Source organism: Procambarus clarkii, chromosome 26, assembly GCF_040958095.1.
Source record: "Procambarus clarkii isolate CNS0578487 chromosome 26, FALCON_Pclarkii_2.0, whole genome shotgun sequence".
NCBI lineage: Eukaryota > Metazoa > Arthropoda > Malacostraca > Decapoda > Cambaridae > Procambarus > Procambarus clarkii.
The window spans coordinates 19,409,598-19,431,319 of NC_091175.1; the positions used below are offsets into that span (position 1 = coordinate 19,409,598).

The window sequence follows — 21,722 nt, forward strand, 5'->3', positions numbered from 1 at the left end:
GCCCATGTGAAATGGGCAGTTAAACAGCAGCTTTTAACTATCCATGTGAAGTAGCTGGTTAGTCTTGGTTACACAAGTTATTCTTGTAAAATATTTAGCTGCTCGAGTGAGTACATTTGCGAACCAGAAATTGTCGAGATGTGTGTGTGTGTATAGAGTACAACAAATATATTTAAATACACTGAAATTAGTTAAATTGGGGTAATAGAGCACTGCAGTGAGTAAATATTTAACAATTCAGCTGATGAAACATCCCCCCTTGTCTGTTGCAGCCCTCTAAAGGTGAACAAGCCAATTACTGGTCCATTCACCTGGTCTGTATGGGTCTCGAACCATGGATCCCACGCTTGTCAGGCAGAACCTCTATCGACTGGGCTATGAGTAATTACTTTATTATTTTTATAATTTTATAAGGTAATTACTGGTTCTGTCATACCATAAGTAGCTGCACCAGGCCTCTGAAACCCAAGCCTTGCCTACTAGAGCCCAGAGGCCAGATTCATAAAGCAGTTATGCAAGTACAGTAGTTTTGAACGTGTACATCTTTCCTCAATCTTTGACAGCTTTGGTTACATTTATTAAACAGTTTACAAGCATGAAAATTTCCCAATCAACAGTTGTTATTGTTATAAACAGCCTCCTGGTGCTTCGGGGCTCATTAACTGTTTAATAATTGTAAGCAGTCGACAGAGTGAGAAAAGACGTACAGGTTCGTAAGTGCTTGCGTAACTGCTTCATGAATCTGGCCCCAGGACCAGACTCTAACTCTCTTTCTACAAGGGAAAGAGATATTTGCAGATCAAAGATCCAATAGGCCTTTAATTGTGCTAAAGAGGAAACTATAAACTATGCTGTCTTCACATTTAATGCTCACAAATTTTTTTAAAGTTATTAACTACAGCATCAAAATCCCAGTGCTTTGACTAAATTAAAAATGCCAATATTGATGCTACTTCAGACTAATTAGCAACAACCTCGAGAGGTTAGGTGGGAGGCTTAAGTTCGAACTGTTGTTAGGAAAAGCCACTTCAAATTTTACATTTGTCAAAATGTAAAAAACATGCTGGATAAACAATTCCAAATGGTTTCTGATCTTCCAGACTGTGTGCCTATATTGAACTGCAGGCAACAACAGCCTGCTTAGACCACCTGTCATAGGGCTGGGTCAGACACTGGGCAACAGAAGCACTGACTCTCAGAACCACAAGGTAGGTATACAAGATCTACAGTTTTATTCATTTTAATTATAAAAAAAGCTGAAAAGATAGATATAAAATGATTACATTAAATATTTTAGCAGTGCATTTTTTAAAACATAATTTAATTATGACATTTAATAATGTTTAATTCTAAGGTTAATTCTAAGGTTAATAAGAAATTCCATTAGCATATAGTACTGTATTTTTATCATTCTATATTGACAGCACAACAAAATCTTTGAATAAACTCTTACCTTCATCTCTCGTTATAGTTGGTTTATACCAGAACTTTGAGATGTCTTTAACAAACTTGGGGTGTGAAGAGATAACCTCAGTTGACTCATTGAGCGACGTGAGTGAAGAACGGCGCGACTGGCTGTGATAAAGGGAAGGAGCGGGGCTGGAGTGTCCATTAACTTCTTGCCGCAATGTTTGGGATGTGGCGGGAGATGGGCTTCTTATTCCCATTTCTTTGCTGTTTTGGCAAACCAACAAAACTTTAGTTATTACAGATTTACAGCAATTACTTGGGCAATATGTTGCAACAATTGCAGCTAATTTGTTCACAATGAAGCCATATCTTAATTAAAGCACAGACATATTTCCGTAACAGTAAATGTCTCCATAAAAGTAGCTTACTCATATTTATAAACAATTTAATACAAAAGCAAAATGAATGTATTAATTACACAAGCAGTAAGCAAGTATGCAACAGTAAGCCATATACATTAAAGAATTTCATTATTAATCTGTATCTAACAGTAAACTCCCAAAACTGGACTTTTTATAGCTATGATTAACAGTATTTTCTGGGAGTAGCCCCATCGGCTCCCCGGAGCTATCCCAGGCTGATATACTAATGTCAGACTTTGGCATCAGTCATGTATATGGAGTTCTTAGGTCTACCGGGGACCACGGCCAGAACTGGGCCCCCTCAGAGAGGCAAGGGGAGCAATGGCCTATAGAAACCTCCGTGTGGTTGGAAGCATTCTATGTCTGCCATCGACCGGATCAGGCACCCAGAAAGGTAAGCGCCTCAAAACAAACCTCTATTCTGGTTAAAATTGCTACTAAAAGCCGAACTAGTGGACAGAACTCGCCAACAGAAAAACAAGCAAACTAGTGTGACATCACACATCGTTGCGCCGCTGTTTGTGCAGCTCCCCCCTCCCCAGGAGGGGGAAGGGGAAGCCCCAGACCTTTCATGCCGGCTACCCACACCTCAGTTCTTGAGGATGATACTATAGGCGAAGGTTGTGTGCTCTGGTTCCAGTATCGCTACAGCACTGTGCTTTGTGTGTGGTGTTTGTTTTCTGTGGGTGCGAGAGCCAGGAGTTATCTTCAGTACTCGGGCTGCATGCGCCTAGGGCTGCCTTTCCTAGGTGCCCTGTAAGTACTGCCCTTGGGGCTTGGGGCCACCTTCCACAGGTTCCTCGGGATCTGCCTCTGCAGGTCCGTTCTACCGTTCAGCTTTTCGGCCGCCTTTTGGGCTCTTAGGTGTTCTGTTCTCCCTTGTTACCTGCAGGTAAGAGGCAGTTTGCACTGGTAGGGGCGCAGGGTGCTGCGCAGCTTTGTATTCCCGACATAGCGGCCGGCTCTGTTCCTTGGGGTTCGCTGTCCTCTTGTGGGGTTTTATTTTTGTTTTTGCCTTGTGGGGGGGGGGGTTCTGCCCTTTTATTCCACTGGTGTTTGCCCTTCCACGGTTCTCCTCAGTGGCATCCCCTGCTAGGTCCCCGTGAGTGTACACGTCCCTGGGGTACAGCTATAGAAGTTTGCTTGGTAGTTTTGGGCACCGGTTAGCCGCACCCTGCCTGGGACTACCTGAGCATGAGTCCTCTTAAAGTAAATGCTCAGGGACCCTGGGAATCCCCTAAGTGGCGCGTGGGTCCAAATGGATGTGACCCCGGAGTCCCCGCTCGCTGTGTGCGAGTTTGAGGGTTGCTCGGTCCCCTTGTCTCGGGGTGACCCTCATTGTTTTTGCCTCTGCCACGTTGCCTGTTGGGTCGGTGATACTTTCGATCCTGAGTCCTGTGAGTGTTGCTGCTTGCTTGTGACTCAATTTACCCAATCCTCAGATGATTCTATTTGGGTACAGGCGGCGTGTGTGTTGCAAGCTAGGCTTTCGTCTGTTGCAACGTGCTCAGTTGGCTGCTCACCCGGATGCCCCGGGGCTGCCCCGCTTTGCTTTTCGAGACCTGGACTTTGGGGTGGGAGGTCGCTGCGATCCTGGTTCAGTCCGCATCCTCCTCGTCCTTCCCCTTCTGTTGTTCGTTCTGGCCCTCCCCCCCTGCTTCCGGCCCTGAAGTGTCTGAGGGTTTCGGAGTCGGAGCAGGGGTTACTGATCTCGAGACTCGGCAGCTTCGGGGGATGCCCCTTCCAGGAGGGGGCGGCGGAGGTATTCGAGTCTTGTCTCCCGGCCGAAGCTTCTGGGTCTGACTAGTGGGCCCCCTTTCTTCCAGCTTCTACAGCTGCTCCGTCTTTGTCTTGTGGGGTCGGTGCTTGGGGAGAGGACTCAGCCTCGGGTCCTGCTGTGAAGGACCTCGTGGCTGGGGAGGGGCAGACTTGGGGGCCTAGGGGCCCGCTGGACCCCACCTGGGTTTTTCTTCCCTCTGAGCGGGGCTTGTTGTTACAAGGTGTGGGGTTTTCTTTTCCCCCCCTGTGTACGAGTTGGATTTGGTGTCGGCCCCTCCCCGGGTTCGATTCCGTGTTTCCCTGGGTGCGTCGGTTCCATCTTTCTGGAGGTTTTCGGCTTATCGCATCCAACCTGGTGTGGTGCGGGCAGCCCTTGCAGCGTACCTCCTGTGTGACCTGGATTATGCCTCTGAAATGGATCCGTCCGAGTTCAGGTTTGGGACTTCGTTCGCTTTCTGGCTCCGTTACGAGGTTCTGGAGCCTTCCTGGCTAGCGAACTGCCCCTTGATTGTTTTGGATTCCTGGCATTCCTTATGTCGTTCCCGCACGCTGGAGTGGCGAGAAGCTTCCATGGTGATTCAGGTTTTCCTGGGTGGTGATCTTGAGTACCTGAACGAGTGCTTGTTTGCCCCTGCCCTTCCCCGCGATGTGGGCGTTGTTCAGCTCCATGTGCAGGTTCCCACCCTTTCGGTGGCGCTCGTGGCGGAGGACTTGCGCACCCGGGGCCTTTTGGCTTCGGCCTTGCGGTTCTTTTCCCTCCTGGAGCTGTGCTTGGATTGGCTCGTGGAGGATGTGAGGACGCTTGGGTCCGTCCCAGAGTCCGGCACCTTGTCCTCGGCAGTGCGTTCGTCGGTTGCCTTGTTGAAGCTTTTCACACCGATTTTGCGGGATGCGGTTTTCCTGTTTTATGCTTCTCGTCTCGCGTGTCGGCAGGTGGTGCCGAGTTCCTCTGTGGAATCTGCTTGGGCTCTGGCTCTTAGGCTGTCGTCGCCTATTGTCCTCTTCTGTTTGAGGAGTCGGCCGTGGTGCTGTTTATCCAGGCTGCGTCGTCGGCATGTCGCCCGATGTCGGACTTGCTGGTTTTCGGGGGGTCCCGGGGTGGGTCTTCCCGGAAGAGTCATGCCAGAGCTCGGGGTTCCTCTTGTCGTGGTAGGCCACTGGTGTCAGGTTCGGGTTTGGCTCCTGCTTCAGACCCGCCCCTGTCTGGTCAGTGCTGTGTTCGTTCTGTGCGGGGTTCTGGGTCTCGTAAGGGGCGCCGGCCCTTTCGCGGTTTGGCCCATTGACGGGGCGATGGGGGGGAGGCTTGCGCTGTTCGCCCACACCTGGTCCCACGACTCGTGGGCGTTTCGGGTCGTGTCTGTCGGCCTGCGGTGGCTGAAAGGGGGGGGGGGTGTCTGGGCTGGCAGGGCAGGTTTCTTTCCCTGCACTCTGTCAGGTCGTCTTGGAGTGGGTTCACTTGGGCATCATCGAAATGACGTCGTCCCTCAGATGGGTTTCCCGTCTGTTTCCGGTCCCGAAACGGGACTGCGCGGACCTGCGGTTCATTCTGGACTTGTCCCGTCTGAACCCCTGGGTTCATTGCCCCTCCTTTCGGATGATTACGCTGTCTCAGGTTTGGCTCCTCTTGGAGTCAGGTGCTTGGATGGTGTCCCTGGACCTCCGAGACGCTTATTGGCTGGTCCCGATTCATCTGAGGTTCTGGGACTGCCTCGGTTTTGTTGTGGGGCATCTAAGTTATCTCGCGTGTTCACACACCTTACGCGGATCGTGGTGGCCCGTTTGCGTCTCTTAGGTGTTCGGGTGTTGGCCTACCTCAACAACTGGCTGGTTTAGGCTCCCAGCCGGTCGGCTTGCTTGCTAGCCAGGGATTTGGTTCTTTCCCAGCTCGCCGGGTTCGGGTTCTTGGTGAACTGGAGGAAGTCCCATCTGGTCCCCTCTCAGGTTCGGACTTGGCTGGGTCTCGTTTGGGACTCTCGGACCGCTTCCTTGTCTCTCCCTCCAGAGTCTCTCCTGTGGCTGCGGTCCCGTTTTCGTCTGTTTTTGGTGGGCCCTCAGGTCACCCAGCGGTTGCTCGAGGGGCTGTGTGGGAGCCTCAACTTCGTGATGGTAGTCTACCCGCCGGGTCAGGTTTGGCTTCGTCGACTGTTCTGGTTCCTTCGGGGTCACCCCTTCCGCCTCTCTCGCGATCGCTGGGTTCAACCCCCGGGGGCCTTGCATCAGCTGCTGCGTCGCCAGCTTCCTCTTCGGGTTTTTTGGGGTTCAGTGCCTTGGCGCCTACCCAAGCCCTCGCTCGATGTGTACATGGATGCGTCATCTCTCGGCTGGAGCTTTGTGACCAGTGCTCCCCAGGCCGACCAGAGACGTTGGGGTCTGTCCTTCAGTCGAGTTCACAGCACGGTGCGGGAGTTCGCGGCGGTGTGGTTTGCTCTTCGGAGGATTCAGGTCACCCGCGGAGTGACGATTTGGCTCCATTCGGACTGCTCTCCGGTGGTTCATTGCCTGAACCGCGGGGGTTCGATGCGGTCCTTGTCTCTTTGGGGTTGCTTGCTTCGGGTGACTCGTCTGCTGAGTTCTCAGGGTTTGGCTCTCCTGGCAGTACACGTGCAGGGAGTGTCCAACGTCTTGACCAACGGCCTGTCTCGCTTCGTTCCCCTCTCCACAGAGTGGACGGTCGACGACGCTTCCTTCCGTTGGCTTTGCCAGACATTCGGGCACCCCAAAGTGGACCTCTTCGCGTCGGCGTGGTCGAGGCGCCTTCCCGAGTATGCGGCGCCCTCCCCCTATCGCGAGGCCGTCGGGGTCGATGCCTTTCGGCTGGACTGGTCAAGGTGGGGGTTCCTGTACCTCTTTCCCCGGTTCGACTGTTGCTCCAGGTCCTGACTCGCTTGGAGACTTACCAGGGGAGAGTTGTCCTTCTGGCCCCTTGGTGGCCAGCCCAGCCTTACTTTCAGGCGCTGTTTGCTCGGTGTTCGAACCCGAGGGTTTTCTCGCGGCTCGGCCTCTTTCAGCAGATCAGGCCGGTACGTCACGTGGCTGGTTCGATCTTCTCCTCGAGTCTTCACGTATCAATCTTCTCCTCCGGCCTGCTCATGCGCCGCCTGAGCCGTCCTGTCTTTGGACACAGTGCTCGCTTACCTTTCGTCTCCTCATTTCATTGTGGCCTCTTCGGTCCGGGATTGTTTCTCCAAGGCTCTTTTCTTGTTGGCATTAGCCTCTGGGGGTCAGGTCGGGGAGCTTTATGCTCTCCTCCGGCACAGGGGTTTCTGCTCTTTTGGTCATAGAGATTGTTTTGTTCGCTTGCAGCTGTCTCCTCCTTTTCTGGCGAAGAATGAGACTGCTGCATTTCGGAGGGGTCCGTGGGTGGTTGGTACGGCCGGGGGTGCATCATTCTTTGTGTCCGGTTGCGGCGCTTCGCCGTTATTTGCGCGCCACGGCTTCTGTGTCCGGAGACGCGCTTTGGGTTGATCCAGTTTCCCTTGTTCCCTGTTCGCGGGTTCAGGTCTCCCAGGTCGTCTGCAGGGTTATCAAATCCAGCCAGCCTGCGGTCTATCCCCGTGCCCATAACGTCCGTAAGTTCGTGACTCTTGCTGCCGTCTTTGGAAATATGTCTTTGTCTGATATTCAGGTGCGGGATTTTTTGCGGTCGAACAGGGTTCTGGCTGCTCATTACCTCGTGAATGTCCCTGGGCCCCATCGAGCCTGTGTTGCTTTGGGTCGGGGGCTGCAGCTAGTTGTCTCGACTTCGAGTTGAGGAGTGAGCGACGACCGCCTCCCGGGTAAGTCCCTTTATTTTTCCGTCTGTGGGTAGTTAGCTCCGGGGAGCTGACGAGGCTCCCCCAGAAAACCATTGTTGAATGTAATGAAACACCATTTTCTGTGTGAATCCCAGAGGCTCCCCAGCATCCCTCCCTCCCCTCCAGCTGGTGGTTTTTTCGTGTTTTTGACATCCAGCCTCAGAACTGAGGTGTGGGTAGCCGGCGTGAAGGGTCTGGGGCTTCCCCTTCCCCGTCCCGGGGAGGGGAGGGCTGCGCAGACAGTGGCGAGGCGACGTGTGACATCACACTAGTTTGCTTGTTTTTCTGTTGGGGAGTTCTATCCACTAGTTCGGCTTTTGGTAGCAATTTTAACCAGAATAGGGGTTTGTTTTGAGACGCTTACCTTTCTGGGTGCCTGATCCGGTCGATGGCAGACATAGAATGCTTCCAACCACATGGAGGTTTCTATAGGCCATTGTTTCCCTTGCCTCTCTGAGGGGGCCTGGTTCTGGCCGTGGTCCCCGGTAGGCCTAAGAACTCTATACACATGACTGATGCCAAAGTCTGTCTGACATTAGCACATCAGCCTGGGATAGCTCTGGGGAGCCTCCGGGACTCACCCAGTAAATGGCGTTTCATTACATTCAACGCTGTTTTTTTATTTAACTAAATCATTTTATTTTATTGGGAATAATACCAATCAAAGGCAATCAGGACACCTCATGTGCTACAGAGTATGTACCTTAAATGAATGATAATTTCTATTAACTTAGTTTGGGAGAGAGAGACAATGCTGTTTTGTACATTGTACAGCAATGTTGCCAGTACAATATTTGGCTATACTGTACAATACAATACAGGTATATAATGAAGTACAGCACTGTATAATGAAGTAATAACTACTATAGAGGGTGTCATAAAAAAAAAGTTGAAAATTCAAATGCCCGACATATACATCTGAGAGGAAGGAAAAAGTGACAACTTATGTAGTCACTTTTACCCTTCCTTTTAGTCTATGTTGGACTAGCCGGAACTGACTTGATAAGTTGACCAAACCACACACTAGAAAGTGAAGGGACAACAACGTTTCAGTCCGTCCTGGACCATTCTCGAGTCGAATCACACAATCGACTTGAAAATGGTCCAGGACGGACCGAAACATCGTCGTCTCTTCACTTTCTAGTGTGTGGTTTGGTCAACATATTTCAGCCACATTATTGTGACTCATCGTCTGCATACCGACTTGATAACTGTGCAGGACGGACTGAAACTTTATTACTTCCTTTCTTTTCAGAAGTGTGGGTTTAATGTTTTAATACTCCTACAAATATTTGCTCTATGAAATTCCTTAACTTTTGATATCTGAAATGCAATAAAATACCAATATATCTTGTATCATCTATTTTTAGCTGCATAGCATGGCATACTTGTGGGCAATTAGCTTAGGTTTGAGCCTTGACAAAACACAATAAAATGATATGTGATCAGATGACCTTATGAATCTGTGATCTGGTAGATTCGATTCTATATAATGTTCTATTAGTTAGTTCTGTAATCTATGGATGCTAGTAATGTAAAGATAAGTTATGAATTACAAAGTTTTCTTTCATGCATGCACTGAAAACATCGGCGTTGAATGTAATGAAAACACCAATTTCTGGGTGAGCCCCGGTGGCTCCTTGTACAGTACCTAACATCTTCACTGTTAGGTACGAGTAGCTATCAGTCGCAGAGCCAGAGACCCAGAGCCAGAACCTGGACTCCTCACAGAGGCACAGAGAGCAATGGCATTTACATTATCTTGCTATATGACACCATGACAGAAGGCTCCCAGAAAATCAGCAAAACAAAACAGACCACAGCTGGTTACTTCATATACCTGTCGATTCACAATAGCCAAAGAACTCCCTAAACTTGATATACAAATGACCCAAAATTGTTAAAATGCTCGTTTACCCCCACCCCTCCTTATTTGGGGAATGGGGAAGGACATACGGGCTTAAGGCCTATTAACTGTTGAAATGTAATATTAAAGCCAACAACAACAGGTTATTGATCAACCTGTGAAAAGTTCAAATTTTTTGCCCTAATTTCCTCCCCGACTTACTACAGGAGACAAAGCTTTTTGTACCATTGTGTGGTCACCACATCTCTATGTTGTAACGTAAGTCATTGCCAAAAGAAGTCCAACAAAATCATTCCCAAAATAAATAAATTATATATATATATAATTAATTAATTAATTAATTAATCTTTATACGTTCCCAATCTTTACCATGTTTATTTAGAAGCGAATTTAAAACACACTGGTCACAGCTGTCTTCATCTTGATTTACACAAATATATTTTGGAGACATGAAGTTCACCGAGTTCTTATTGAAATAGATATGTGAAATCTGAGAAGAATTTTAGGAGTAATAAAAGTTAGAAATATTCAAAGCAGCATCCAATGCTGTAAGTGCAATAACAGCATTTCATTTAATAGAAAAATGACAAATAATTAACTTCATATACCATGCACTTCAATAATACTCATTTAGTCAAATGGTACCTAAATAACATACACTTATGCAATCTGAAGGTATGCAGAGAATGTCAATAACAACATGGCTGAAACAAATAACCTAAACCACACATATAAAATTAAAGTGATAATGTTTAGGTCCGTCCTGGACCTTTATCACGACTTGAAATAGCCTCAGAACAGACCAAGATATTGTCACTTGTATTTCATTTCATGTGTGTGTTGGTTGGGCTATTTAATCTGAAGTTATGAGATTTGTTTCAGGAGAGAAAAGGCTAAATAAGCAATACTGGATGCTATATGAGCAGTCTTCAGTATATGATGCTAATAAGTAACTGTGTATATTGCTGCAGAACTCAATATTTCTCATGCCTTTTAACCTTACAGTTTGATATAAAACTCTCACAACCCATACGTTTGATGCTTCGTTATGAATGAACTAACAAACATAAGTACTGTAAAGCAAACAGTTTGCCTTTCATGGAATCCGGAGCTGCCTTGTATGGGCCAATAAGCCTTCTGCAGTTACCTTTATTCTTATGTTCTTATGAATCGTCAATGTATAAGCCAGTCTCTCAAACTCACAGGCAATTTGTCAAAGCAAGTCCAGTTTTTGGAGAAATTCACTGCATAGAATAATCCTTTATATGTGTCTTTGCCTCTTTGAAATTTATGGCATTTACATAGCTACAATGGTCACTGTAAATAGTAAATAGATTCAATAGCAAATATTTATTTAAATTTTAATAAACTACTTGCTTAATACTCAAAACTGGCTCACCTTTTGTTTAAAATATCTAATTGCTCAAGAAGTCAAATACAAACAGTTAGCTTCAATATGTAACCATTTACTGTAACATGGTACCACTATTTTAAGCTGGTTTGAATTTTATACAACACTTATTCATTATTAGTTTTAAATTGAGGACATTATATCCCAAACTAATAACTGTACATTACATATAAATAATATTACAGTATAAATATATATTTTTTTTAATTTAGGGCTATTATAATTTCCTACAGTGCAAAAATGCTTCTGAATGATGTATGTACTTCATTACTAATTAAAAATGTGAAGATATAATCTATGGTTCTGAAATCTAACCTGGGAAGTGACGCAGACTTTTTGACGGTAGGTCGAGACGAGAGAGAAGACAGGCCAAGGTGAGCTCTTCTGCTTGGCATCCAGTCAACATTTATGCACATTTACCACCAACATTAATTAACAGACAAAGAATGTTCAGGTCACCATCCACATTTCCAATAGTAATTTTTTCACAAAGATAATCAACACAAGGGTTACCCCCCATGGATCACAGTCAGAGTGGATATTAGGGGACAACATTTTCAGTGTATTGAAAGGGTTAGTCATAGGATATTGATTCAAATATTACAGATTAGGTGTGTGCAATGTCATTGTAGTATTGCAGAATAGGCACAGCATGCAGATTTGGTTCCCCATTTGTTAGCAGCAGCACAGATTGCCAGTGGTACCAGTGAGGACGTCAAGTTGGTTAGCAGAACCAGGAGAGTGAGAGGGAGTGAAAGAGAGGGGTGGGGGATGGGGAGGGGGGAAATATAATGAGGATTAGAGTTTATTCTTTTAAGTCAATATACAGAGAAAATCAAAATAATTCAATCTAATTTTACTACCATATGCAAGTGCAATACTTCAATGTGAAGAGATCACAAACAAACTCTTAAGGTTGAAACAAGTCAAACTTTTAAATTGAGCTTCTCAGACAAAATGTAAAATGTATCCAGTCCCAAACAATCTTTTCACATCGACACTATAATAACACAAACACCAACACAAGCCAAGGCTTTTCCTCACTGGAGCAATAAATGGGAAGTTAAGAGGAAAACTGAGCCGTGTGATGGTGAACACAAGTGACCACTGCGCATGCAGCCCATCAGCAACACGTAAGTCAACTTTCTTTCCGAGCTTATTATGCTTACAACATCACTGTATTACTTGAATACTTTATTGGAGTATAGAATAATAACTTAAAGAGTAGTTTAGAGTACTTTAAATATAGATTTGAAACACTGGCTAATCCATACAAAGAGTGAGTGTTGAAATGCTAGCAAAAAAAAAGGTAAAATCAAGCAAATTGTTTTACTATTTTAGATCAAAAGAATTTGAAATTCAAGATTATTAAAGTTATGAACAATAATGCAAATTCTTGCAGAAGCATGCACTTGGCTGGGAAATTAGTGAAGATCTTTAAAATGCAAACGCACAGAATACTCATTTACCGTTGCATGGTCGGACTCTTCGGTGGAAGTCCCTGGTTCAGGTAAGGGGTTGTAGGCGTTGCTGGAGGGAAACCAGGAGTGATTGGTCGGATGCCACCAAAGCTACTCTCAGTGTCACTCTGCCAAGCACTGTCTTCTCGGCTCTAGTAAGAAAACATTATTATTATTATTATTATTATTATTATTATTATTATTATTATTATTATTATTATTATTATTTTAACGCTAAAATGTTATGGTTTAGTTAAACAACGAATGATTTAGCATAATGGCACCATGGTTATTAACTAGACCTACTGCAGTACATCACCATTATTATTTTGTTAATAAAATTAAATATTATTTACATAATAAATAACATGATTACTGTAAGATTGAAACTAAATAATAGAAAATCATGCTCTTACGTCTCCATACAGTTTAAAACACATCACCTAATATTTGTCTGAATTCAGTCTTGAACATTTTTGTTCTTTACAAATGCTCAATTACAAAAATCCATATTCATTGAATGTTGACAAGTTAGCTAATTATTTGTGATTGTAACTGGGAAAAATCCAGCTGTTTTGATGTAAAGTCTTAATGGTACATTTTATGTTTAAATTCATAACTGTAGTAATATCTTTACTAAGTGACAATCTGATATCAGATTTGGTATAAGGAACAACTTTCTCAATAAAACTTTGTGTTACTGTTTAATTGGGAAGAAAATGCCCTATAAGGGAGACTTCAAGTAAAAATACTGTACATAATTATATGACTAAACATGCTTGACTTGCAGTTATTATTCTACTCCAAATATAATAAACCAAACCCAGCGGGGAAAAATATGCACGAGTAACATTAAATCAATATAGAGTTATTATTACCAAAGTTGATTCAATGTTATATCAATGCTGGCGGCCCAAATTTGCCCGGTGGGTAAGGAATGTTTATGACGAGGAATGTACATGAACAGTTTCAGCTTGTCTAACTTGTACTCCATCAAGGATAACTACCAAGAGGTAGCTAACCTGGGATGTTTGAGCCGTCTGAATTGATTGTGACCCTGCAGAGGTGGTGACAGCAGTGGTGGTGGTGGTGGTGGTAGTTGTGATGCTGCTGCGTATGGGGTTGGGCGGTGAGGTAGTAGAGGTGGGGGGATGAGTGGGGGAGCCCAGACTGGCTAAGGTGGCACTCAGGGCATCTAGTGAGTCCAGTCCCTCCTGTAAACACCACGTAACGCATGGTTCCAAGGTCAGCATGCAGTTACAGCACCAGCAGGAAGGTTAATAATTTACAGCTACAAACTTATATTTTCCCATGGGTGAAGGACAAATTCCATTGTTCCCATGAGTGAGAGAAATCCGGAATTGTATATCCAGGACAGAGTTGAAACTACGAGCGAAACTTTTCGCTCGAAACTATTTAATTCTGTTCTGAATTAAATACTGTACTATACAGAGTACAATACATGATATTAAACAGAAATTTATTATAAACCTCCCTGCTTTGGCTTCAAAAGCTGTCAATTGTAATTTTGTCAGTGCCTACTAAATCTTCAAACTCAACTTAAATAAGTAAGTTCCTATAAGTGTCTTGTATCAATATATTAATGAGCTTGAAAGACAGAGTTAGAAGGTCATCAGAAAAACTGGAAAAAACTGGAAAAACTGTAGCCACAAGGAGATAGGTAACAAACTAGTTCATTACTCACAATGTTTCAGTGCTCATTTGTGACCATGTCAAGTCTTAGTTGTTGCAAAGCTTCAGAGAATTCAAGGTAAATCCAAAACCATCATGCAGTGCAACGTGTTTGTAATTTTATTTGGAAGTCTACTGGTAAAATTTGAACTATTTTACAGGAGCTGAACCATGTAAAATTATTTTTTCTTTACAAGTTATAAGGCATACTGTCTGTCCATCTACTTAATTTCTTTAATTTATTTGTCAACCTTATGTTAGTAATGTAACTTCAGTGCAACCTTATACAGTACTGTAATATCAAAGATGGAGCAAACATGAAAGTCAGTGATAACAAACATGAAAAGTCAGTATATACAAACATGAAAGTCAGTATATACTATACATACAGTATATCCTTATTTACCATATGCAATTTTTATTGACATTATTTTATGAAAAGAAAAAGTTATTTATTGATTAGTACAGTACATGTCTATAATTCAAATTTGTTTATTCTAAAGTATTAGAAATTGATAAGGAAACTAGTTTTTAATTTGTGTCTAAAGGAAAAATATACAATATATACCAAAAAACCCTAACCCATACACATGAAATGACAGTGACAATATTTTAGTCCATCCTGGACCCATCCTGGAATTATTAATTACAGTATTATCAAGTTGTGAGATGATAAGCCTCCAGAATGGATTGAAAAATTGTCACTTTCATTTCATTTTGTGAGTGTGTGTGTGGCTCAGATTATTTGCTTCAGCCACACAACTTTTTTTCTATGAACTAATATATAATTTGACATTCATACATTGAGTACAAAAAACCAGCATTGAATATAATGAAACGCCATTTTATGGGCGAGTCCTGGAGCTATCCAGGCTGAATAGGTATGTATAACTTTCTGGTATTAGTCAAAGTGCTTGGAGTTCTTGCCTACTGGGGACCACGAGCCAGAACCTGGCCCCCTCAGAGAAGCATGAGGAGCAATGGCCTATAGAAACCCCCCTGTGGTTGGGAGCATTCTATGTCTGCCATTGACCGAGATAGGCACCCAGAAAGGTAGGCACCCCAAAACAAACCCCAATTCTGGTGAAAATATTGCTACCGAAAACCGAACAAGTGGACAGAACTCCCCAAACAAAATTATCAAACTAGCATGATGTCATCACGTCACCGTGCCGCTGTCTGCGCAACCACCAGACCATCAATCACCAGGGGGAGCCCCAGACCATCCGCACCGGCGATCCAACTGGCAGTTCTTAGGCTGGATATCAAAATACGCGAAAAACACCGCCGATCGGAGGAAGGGAGGGAGGGATGCCGGGGAGCCTCCGGGACTCACCCAGAAAATGATGTTTCATTACATTCAATGCTGGTTTTTTGGGGGGAGCCCCGTCAGCTCCCCGGAGCTACCTCACCACAGATAAAGAAAATAGGGAAGGATCCGGGAGGCGCACACCACGCGCCCTAACTTAAAAAACCCAGACCACAGGCGAAACAAAGATTCAAAAGACCCGAACCCCAGACAGGAATGAGGGAAGAAAGGGAATGCGGTCAACCAAAACGTGTCCACAACCCTAGAGGCCAAGATGCGCAGAGAACAGCGAAAAACCACAACCGAACAACAAAAGAAGCACCCCCGGCCTGACCAACCAAGCAGCAACTCAAGGACCAAAACTAGAAGAAAGAAAATAGACCACCTGGGCCAACGACCAGGATGGCACCAGAAACACAAGAGCAGGCCGGAGGCGAAACAACGCCCATGACAGCAAGCGGAACGGAGCAGAAGGAACAGCAATACTGAACGCAAGCTGGAGCGGCTCCGCCAGCACCACCCACGACGAGGCGACAGTACACGGAACAACCCCGAAGGGAGAACAAGCCAACCCTATCAGAGACCGAAGGACCCTTTGCAGTGATAGGAAAACCGGAAGGACCGCCAGGAAAACAGCACACCGCCCCCGAGACGAAGCACGCAGGTGGGAGACCAACAACGAAGTCACCAGTGCCCACACAAGCGACGAGAAACTAGAGACAAAAACCCGAGACATGAAAACTCGAGGGGAAGAACAAACCTGCCCTGTACAGAGCTGGACCGATCCACAAAAAGAGGTGGAGCCGCAGTAAGACCCACAGGACCGGAACCAAGTAAAGCAGTAGGTCCAAGGAACCAAGGCAGGCAAAACCAAAAGGAACAGCTGCCAGGGAAACAAGGAACCCAATCCCAGCGAGCCGAAAAGGAACCAACCCGGGTGAGCAGAAAACACCCCGTCCGGGAGGAACCCCATCCAGGACCCCTGAAGGACCAACAAGGCCAAACACCAAGGAGCCAGGGCCCAGGCAGAGGCCAATGAGGAAAAAACGAGCACCACGAATGAAAGCGCGAGACGCAAAGCAAAAAACAGCGACCCCGTAACCCAAAGGAGCAGCGCAACCAACTCCAGCAGGGAAGAATGATGCACACGTCCCCGAGGTATCAAGGAGGAGAATGCACAGGACGTGAACTGCAGGAAAACAAAAACACACGTCTCAGAAAAGGGGAAAAAAAAACGGAGCCAGGACAAGAATCCCAGCTACCCATCTCAAGAAAAGGAACCAGTAGGGTAGGAGCAGTGGACCAAAAGGCAAAAATCCCCACAGACAGCATGACACAGAAGCCTGCAGTAAGATACAAAGAAAAAGTGAAGAAACTCAGTACCAAAACAGAACACCGGGGTAGACCGAAAGCAGGGAACTGAACATGAACAGAGGCCCACCCGAGAACCCAACATCAGTATAGCCAATAAGCACCAACCCAGATACACAGTCAAGTGTAGCATAGGAGGAGGAAAAACCCCGAATACGGACCAAGTAGCAGCCGGCAACACAATGTACATGACCCACCACCAAGTGTGTAGTGGAGGACGCACATACACCGAGGGGCACCATGGATATCAGGGTGCAGCCAGGCACCGAAGATAGGCAAGGAATGAGTGTCCAGAGATCAGAGACCAAGCAATGAAGGACACAAACAAGGACCGAGGGAATGAAGGAGTGTCCACACATAGGGAAAAGACCCAGGTGCCGAAAAACGAAACAAAAGGCACCGAAATGCGGGGCATTACCCCACAGGACAATGAAGAATAAGATACACGAACAAAGGAAAGTCACTGAAGACACACCCAAAGTGTCCAAACAAAACACACAACACCCCCGTGAGGAGCCATCGACGCAACCCTGCCAAGCGGGGAAGTGACAGAGCAAACAAGAATAGTGTAGTGACCAAGGGTGGAACATGCACAAGGGAACACAGGAGGAAGCTTTGTACCCAATGAGCCACAGACATTAAAAAGAACCTGAGCAATGTCAGAGGAGGTAGGAAATGGAATGCACTAGGAAGCGATGCAGAAGAGGCAGACTCCACACACAGGAGCAAATGTTGAGAAGATAGAGCCCAGTAGGCTTTGGAAACTACACACCCGCCGAACGACAGTGGAGAGGCGGGACCAAAGAGCCAGAGCTCAACTCCCGCAAGCACATTTAGGCAAGTACCCCACCAAAAGTCGGGAACAGCACCTGGCCGACAGAGTCGCCAGACAGGACAACCTCACCTGCAGCAAAGGACAACCTCACCTGCAGAGCGGAGACACGACTGTACCACAACACAGTCGAGCACAGTAACATACCTGGAGCATCGTTAGTGGTTTGCCCGAAACGCCATGCATACTAGAGGCTGTAGGCACTGTATGTACTACTACCTGAATAAAAGGATGAAGTTGAAGGTGAAATATGTCCAGAGGTGCGTGCCCAGCAGAAGACGAGGTGCAGTACTGAGGAGGAGGGGGCGCCACGCTGAGCCACCCCACACCCAGAAGCAGAGAAAAGAACGAAGTGAAGACCCCATATATAAAATCCAGAACACCCCCATCATATAGAAGGCTATGACTGGAGAGAGAAAACGAGCAAGAAGCCGTAGAAAACTGTGAGGAACGATGCGGAACACACAAGTACGTTGCCCAGAAACAAAATGAACACCCAGGCCCCAGTGCGCAAGGTACGAACCACACCACCCGTCCACCGGGTGGCGTGTTTCGTACACCAGGCGGACATACACATATCATACATGCACATAACGAACAGACACATCGTATACACATATCATACAAACACCAAGAAGGCGTACGCAACGAACAACGTTCCAATAATATTGGAAAGTACGAAGAGGTTCGCAAACCAACGAGAACCACGACAAGGAAGCACAAATGCACAGAGGTACATACAGATAAAAAGACACCCCTGATCAAGGGACACACAGGTACCCCGATACGGAGGGAACAGTATCGTGATGTAAGCGAGAAAAGGATGAGGAAAAGGGGGTGAAATACACCTCCAGGAATGACGGGACCAAAGAACCCGAAGGGACACGTAACCGAACCCAAGGAGGGGTAGACCCAAAACCAACACGAACGGAGAGGGGGAAGGAACACCCCCCCCCCCCCTATGAGAAACTGCCAGCCCCACATCGAGGGTACAAAGACCCAAGCGGGGCAAAATGGGGCCAAGGACCCCCAGGCAACCCCCTTTCCAAACCCCGGGAACTCTACAGCAAGACCCGGGACTGAGCTGCACCCCCAAAGTCCCAGCTTCACAAGGAAAAGCCGGGGCAGCCGTACAAACACTTGGAGTCCACTGGTCAGTCCCATACGGCACGGCTGGAGGAACAGACTCGATAGCCTCTGCCGCCACCCCGGAAGAGGAAAACCCTCCAAGACCGCCCGAGTCTCAACCCAACCAGACCCTGCTCCAACCCCGAAAACCGCCTATGGTTCAGAGCCGGAAGCAAGGGAGGAAGTGTGCACAATAGAAGGGGAAGGACAAGGAATGGAAGGAGCCAGAACCAAAGCGACCCCCACCCCCAAGTCCGGACCCCAACAATCAAAACGGGGCAGCCTCGGGGCATCCGGGGCCGCAACCAACCAAGAGCGTTGCAGCAACCTACCCTTGCATGCAACGCCGCAGCTGCCTGCACCCACTTATCATGACCAGTGGCCTGGGTGAACGAGAGCATGTACAGACAACACCCGTCACAGGGTCATAAGAAACAATGCCCCAACAGGCAGCATGGCGGAGGCACAACCGGTGAGTGACCCCGAGACAAAGGGACAGATCAACCGTCAAACTTGCAATATGTGAGAGGGGGACTCAGGGGACACATCCATAGGACCATGGAGCCCCTGTGGGGTTTTTCAGGGCCCTTAGCCTTAGTTACATGCTAAGGGAAGCCTAGGCAGGGTACTGCGAACCGAAGCCCAAGTCTCCCAAACAAACTTCTAAAAACTGAACCCCCGGGACGTGTCCACTCACGGGGGCCAAGCAGAGGACCACCAACAGAAAATATCTAAATAAAAACACCTAGAACAGTAAAGGGAGACCATAAAGACAGACCCCCCATCAGGCAAAAACAAAAACAAAAGAAAAACCCCGCAAGAGGACAACGTACCCAGGCGGAACAGACCCGGCCGCTGTTATTGATGAAAACTAGCTGTGCAGCACCCCGCGCCCCTACCAGTGACGAAAACTACCACCTACCCAGAGACAAATAAGGGCAACAAAACCCCAGCCGACTCCAAGGGCAACCCAGTACTGAGCAGTAAAGGACACGACGGAAGTAGAACCCAAGGTGACTTGTGGAAGGTGGCCCCAAGCCCCAAGGGCAGTACTTACAGGGCACCTAGGGAAGAGAGCCCTAGGCACATGCAGCCCGAGCACCGTGGAATCTCACTCCTGGCTCACACCCCACCGGTAGAGACAGTCCACACTAGAAAGCACAGAACTTAGTCAAAAACCGAAGCCAGAGGCACTCAACCAGCCAGTAATTCCATCAGCCAAGAACTGCCAGTTGGATCGCCGGCGCGGATGGTCTGGGGCTCCCCCTTCCCCCTTCCGAGGAGGGGGGGTGCGCAGACGGCGGCGAGGCGACATGATGACGTCATGCTAGTTTGATAATTTTGTTTGAGGAGTTTTGTCCACTCGTTCGGTTTTCGGTAGCAATATTTTCACCAGAATAGGGGTTTGTTTTGGGGTGCCTACCTTTCTGGGTGCCTATCCTGGTCGATGGCAGACATAGAACGCTCCCAACCACAGGGGGGGTTTCTATAGGCCATTGCTCCTCGTGCCTCTCTGAGGGGGCCAGGTTCTGGCTCGTGGTCCCCGGTAGGCAAGAACTCCAAGCACTTTGATGCCAGAAAGTTATACATATCCATTTAGCCTGGATAGCTCCGGGGAGCCAACGGGGCTTCCCCCAGAAAATGCAAGTAAATTCAGATGCTAGGGAATTCAAAGGAAGAAAATCGTCTCAAAATTCCAGCCATTCTGAATTTGTAATTATAAAAATATATTTTTAAACACAAGACTGGCATTCTTGATATTAATGAAAAATATTTAATACAAAACTGTCTCAGGTTGATTTATGACAGAACCATACACCCACACTCCCCCTCCCCCCCCCACACACACACAGTTAATTAGTAATTAATTTGCTCAAAGCTGCTAAAAACCGACAGGAATTTTTGTTCAGAAGAAAAGTACTTTAAAAACCAAGCTTTTAAAATGTTTTAGATCCCAATAATGTCTGTCATGAAGAGTAATTGCTTTGAAAGTTGATATCTACTCTAAAATTCTGAATAAAATACTAATATTTCAGCATACATTTATGTGACGCTACTCCAATACAGAGGTATAGTGCCACGTCACTAATGCCAGTTAGTCGCAAGCATTACTCAAGCCAAAGAGGAGCTTGTTGTTACTCATCAACAGGTCGGCATTACACGAGCAGGGGAAAACTCCTCGTAGCTATTCATCCTAGTGACGAGCATTAAAGGAGCTCGAAAGCTCCTTGTAGCCACTCATTCTGTGGCCAGTGTTTGAGGAGCAGGAATGCTTCTGACAGAAACTTATCTTGTGCATCATAAAACGGCTTTTTGTTTTCCTTGTACATTAAAACATAGGTCAAACCATAGTCTAACAATATCTATACCGAGGTTCTGTAGCAGTACAAAGCAGATAATCTCCATGTAAACTGACATGTCTTATTAGTTTGTTCTTAGTGCCTCAATCCAATATGCAGCATTAACATGCAAACCATTTCAACTCCCCCTTTCTTTTCAATACATGCTGCCCAACTTCACTCAATACTCACTCAAGCTCATGCACCTACCTTAATGAAATATAACAAAATAATAACAAACCTGATTTGTCGATGAGACAACTGTTGTTAGGAGACCATCAACTGGACTGGAGGATGAATAAGATGAATAGTTGATATGACCATGAGGAGATGTTTGGAGTTGACTTAGAGCCAGTGAAGAATCCTATAAACAACAGTGTATTGTAATAAGCCATTTTATTTTTGTCAGAAACAAACATGTTGCATATATTTCAATGCCATTACTGTATATAACTACCACAGTTATTTGTTTATTACAAATAATCACAACTAATTGCAACTAATTTTTATTGCAACTAATCTGTGGTTCTTTGTGACCAACATACCTTGCAATACAAAAACACAGCAGTCTTAAAAATACAAGTCCTGACCATCTCATGATTACAAATAGTATATAATTCAGCACTATTATTATAAATATAACTGTGCTTCCCCCCCCCCCTCCTTCTCCCTCCTATCTATATTTACCTGAATTTGCCCAAGGGGACACTATCTATCGTAGTCTTGACAGGGACAGGAAGCTGGCAGCTTGTCAAATGTCCCCCCCATTATTCCTGAAGTTTATAGATATAGCTCCCTTAACCCATTTTCATAGCTAATATATCTTTCTTAGTTTGAACACTATCCTTCTTGCAAGCCTCTGAACTTTTTAAACCGTCTTTTCATGCTTCACTTTACTGTATGTGGAT

At 46.1% G+C, this 21,722-nt stretch overlaps 1 protein-coding gene across 1 annotated transcript in view; it reads right to left on the reverse strand.

Moving 5' to 3' along the window:
• Nucleotides 1-21,722, reverse strand: part of by (focal adhesion protein tensin) — a 93,634-nt gene that overhangs the window by 32,717 nt on the left and 39,195 nt on the right. The window contains exons 7-11 of the mRNA XM_069331519.1: nucleotides 21,056-21,178; nucleotides 13,166-13,357; nucleotides 12,153-12,295; nucleotides 10,999-11,067; nucleotides 1,416-1,674 (exon numbers count right to left, since the gene is read on the reverse strand). Coding sequence (XP_069187620.1) covers nucleotides 1,416-1,674; nucleotides 10,999-11,067; nucleotides 12,153-12,295; nucleotides 13,166-13,357; nucleotides 21,056-21,178 — 786 coding nt within the window. The remainder of the gene's footprint in view (nucleotides 1-1,415; nucleotides 1,675-10,998; nucleotides 11,068-12,152; nucleotides 12,296-13,165; nucleotides 13,358-21,055; nucleotides 21,179-21,722) is intronic.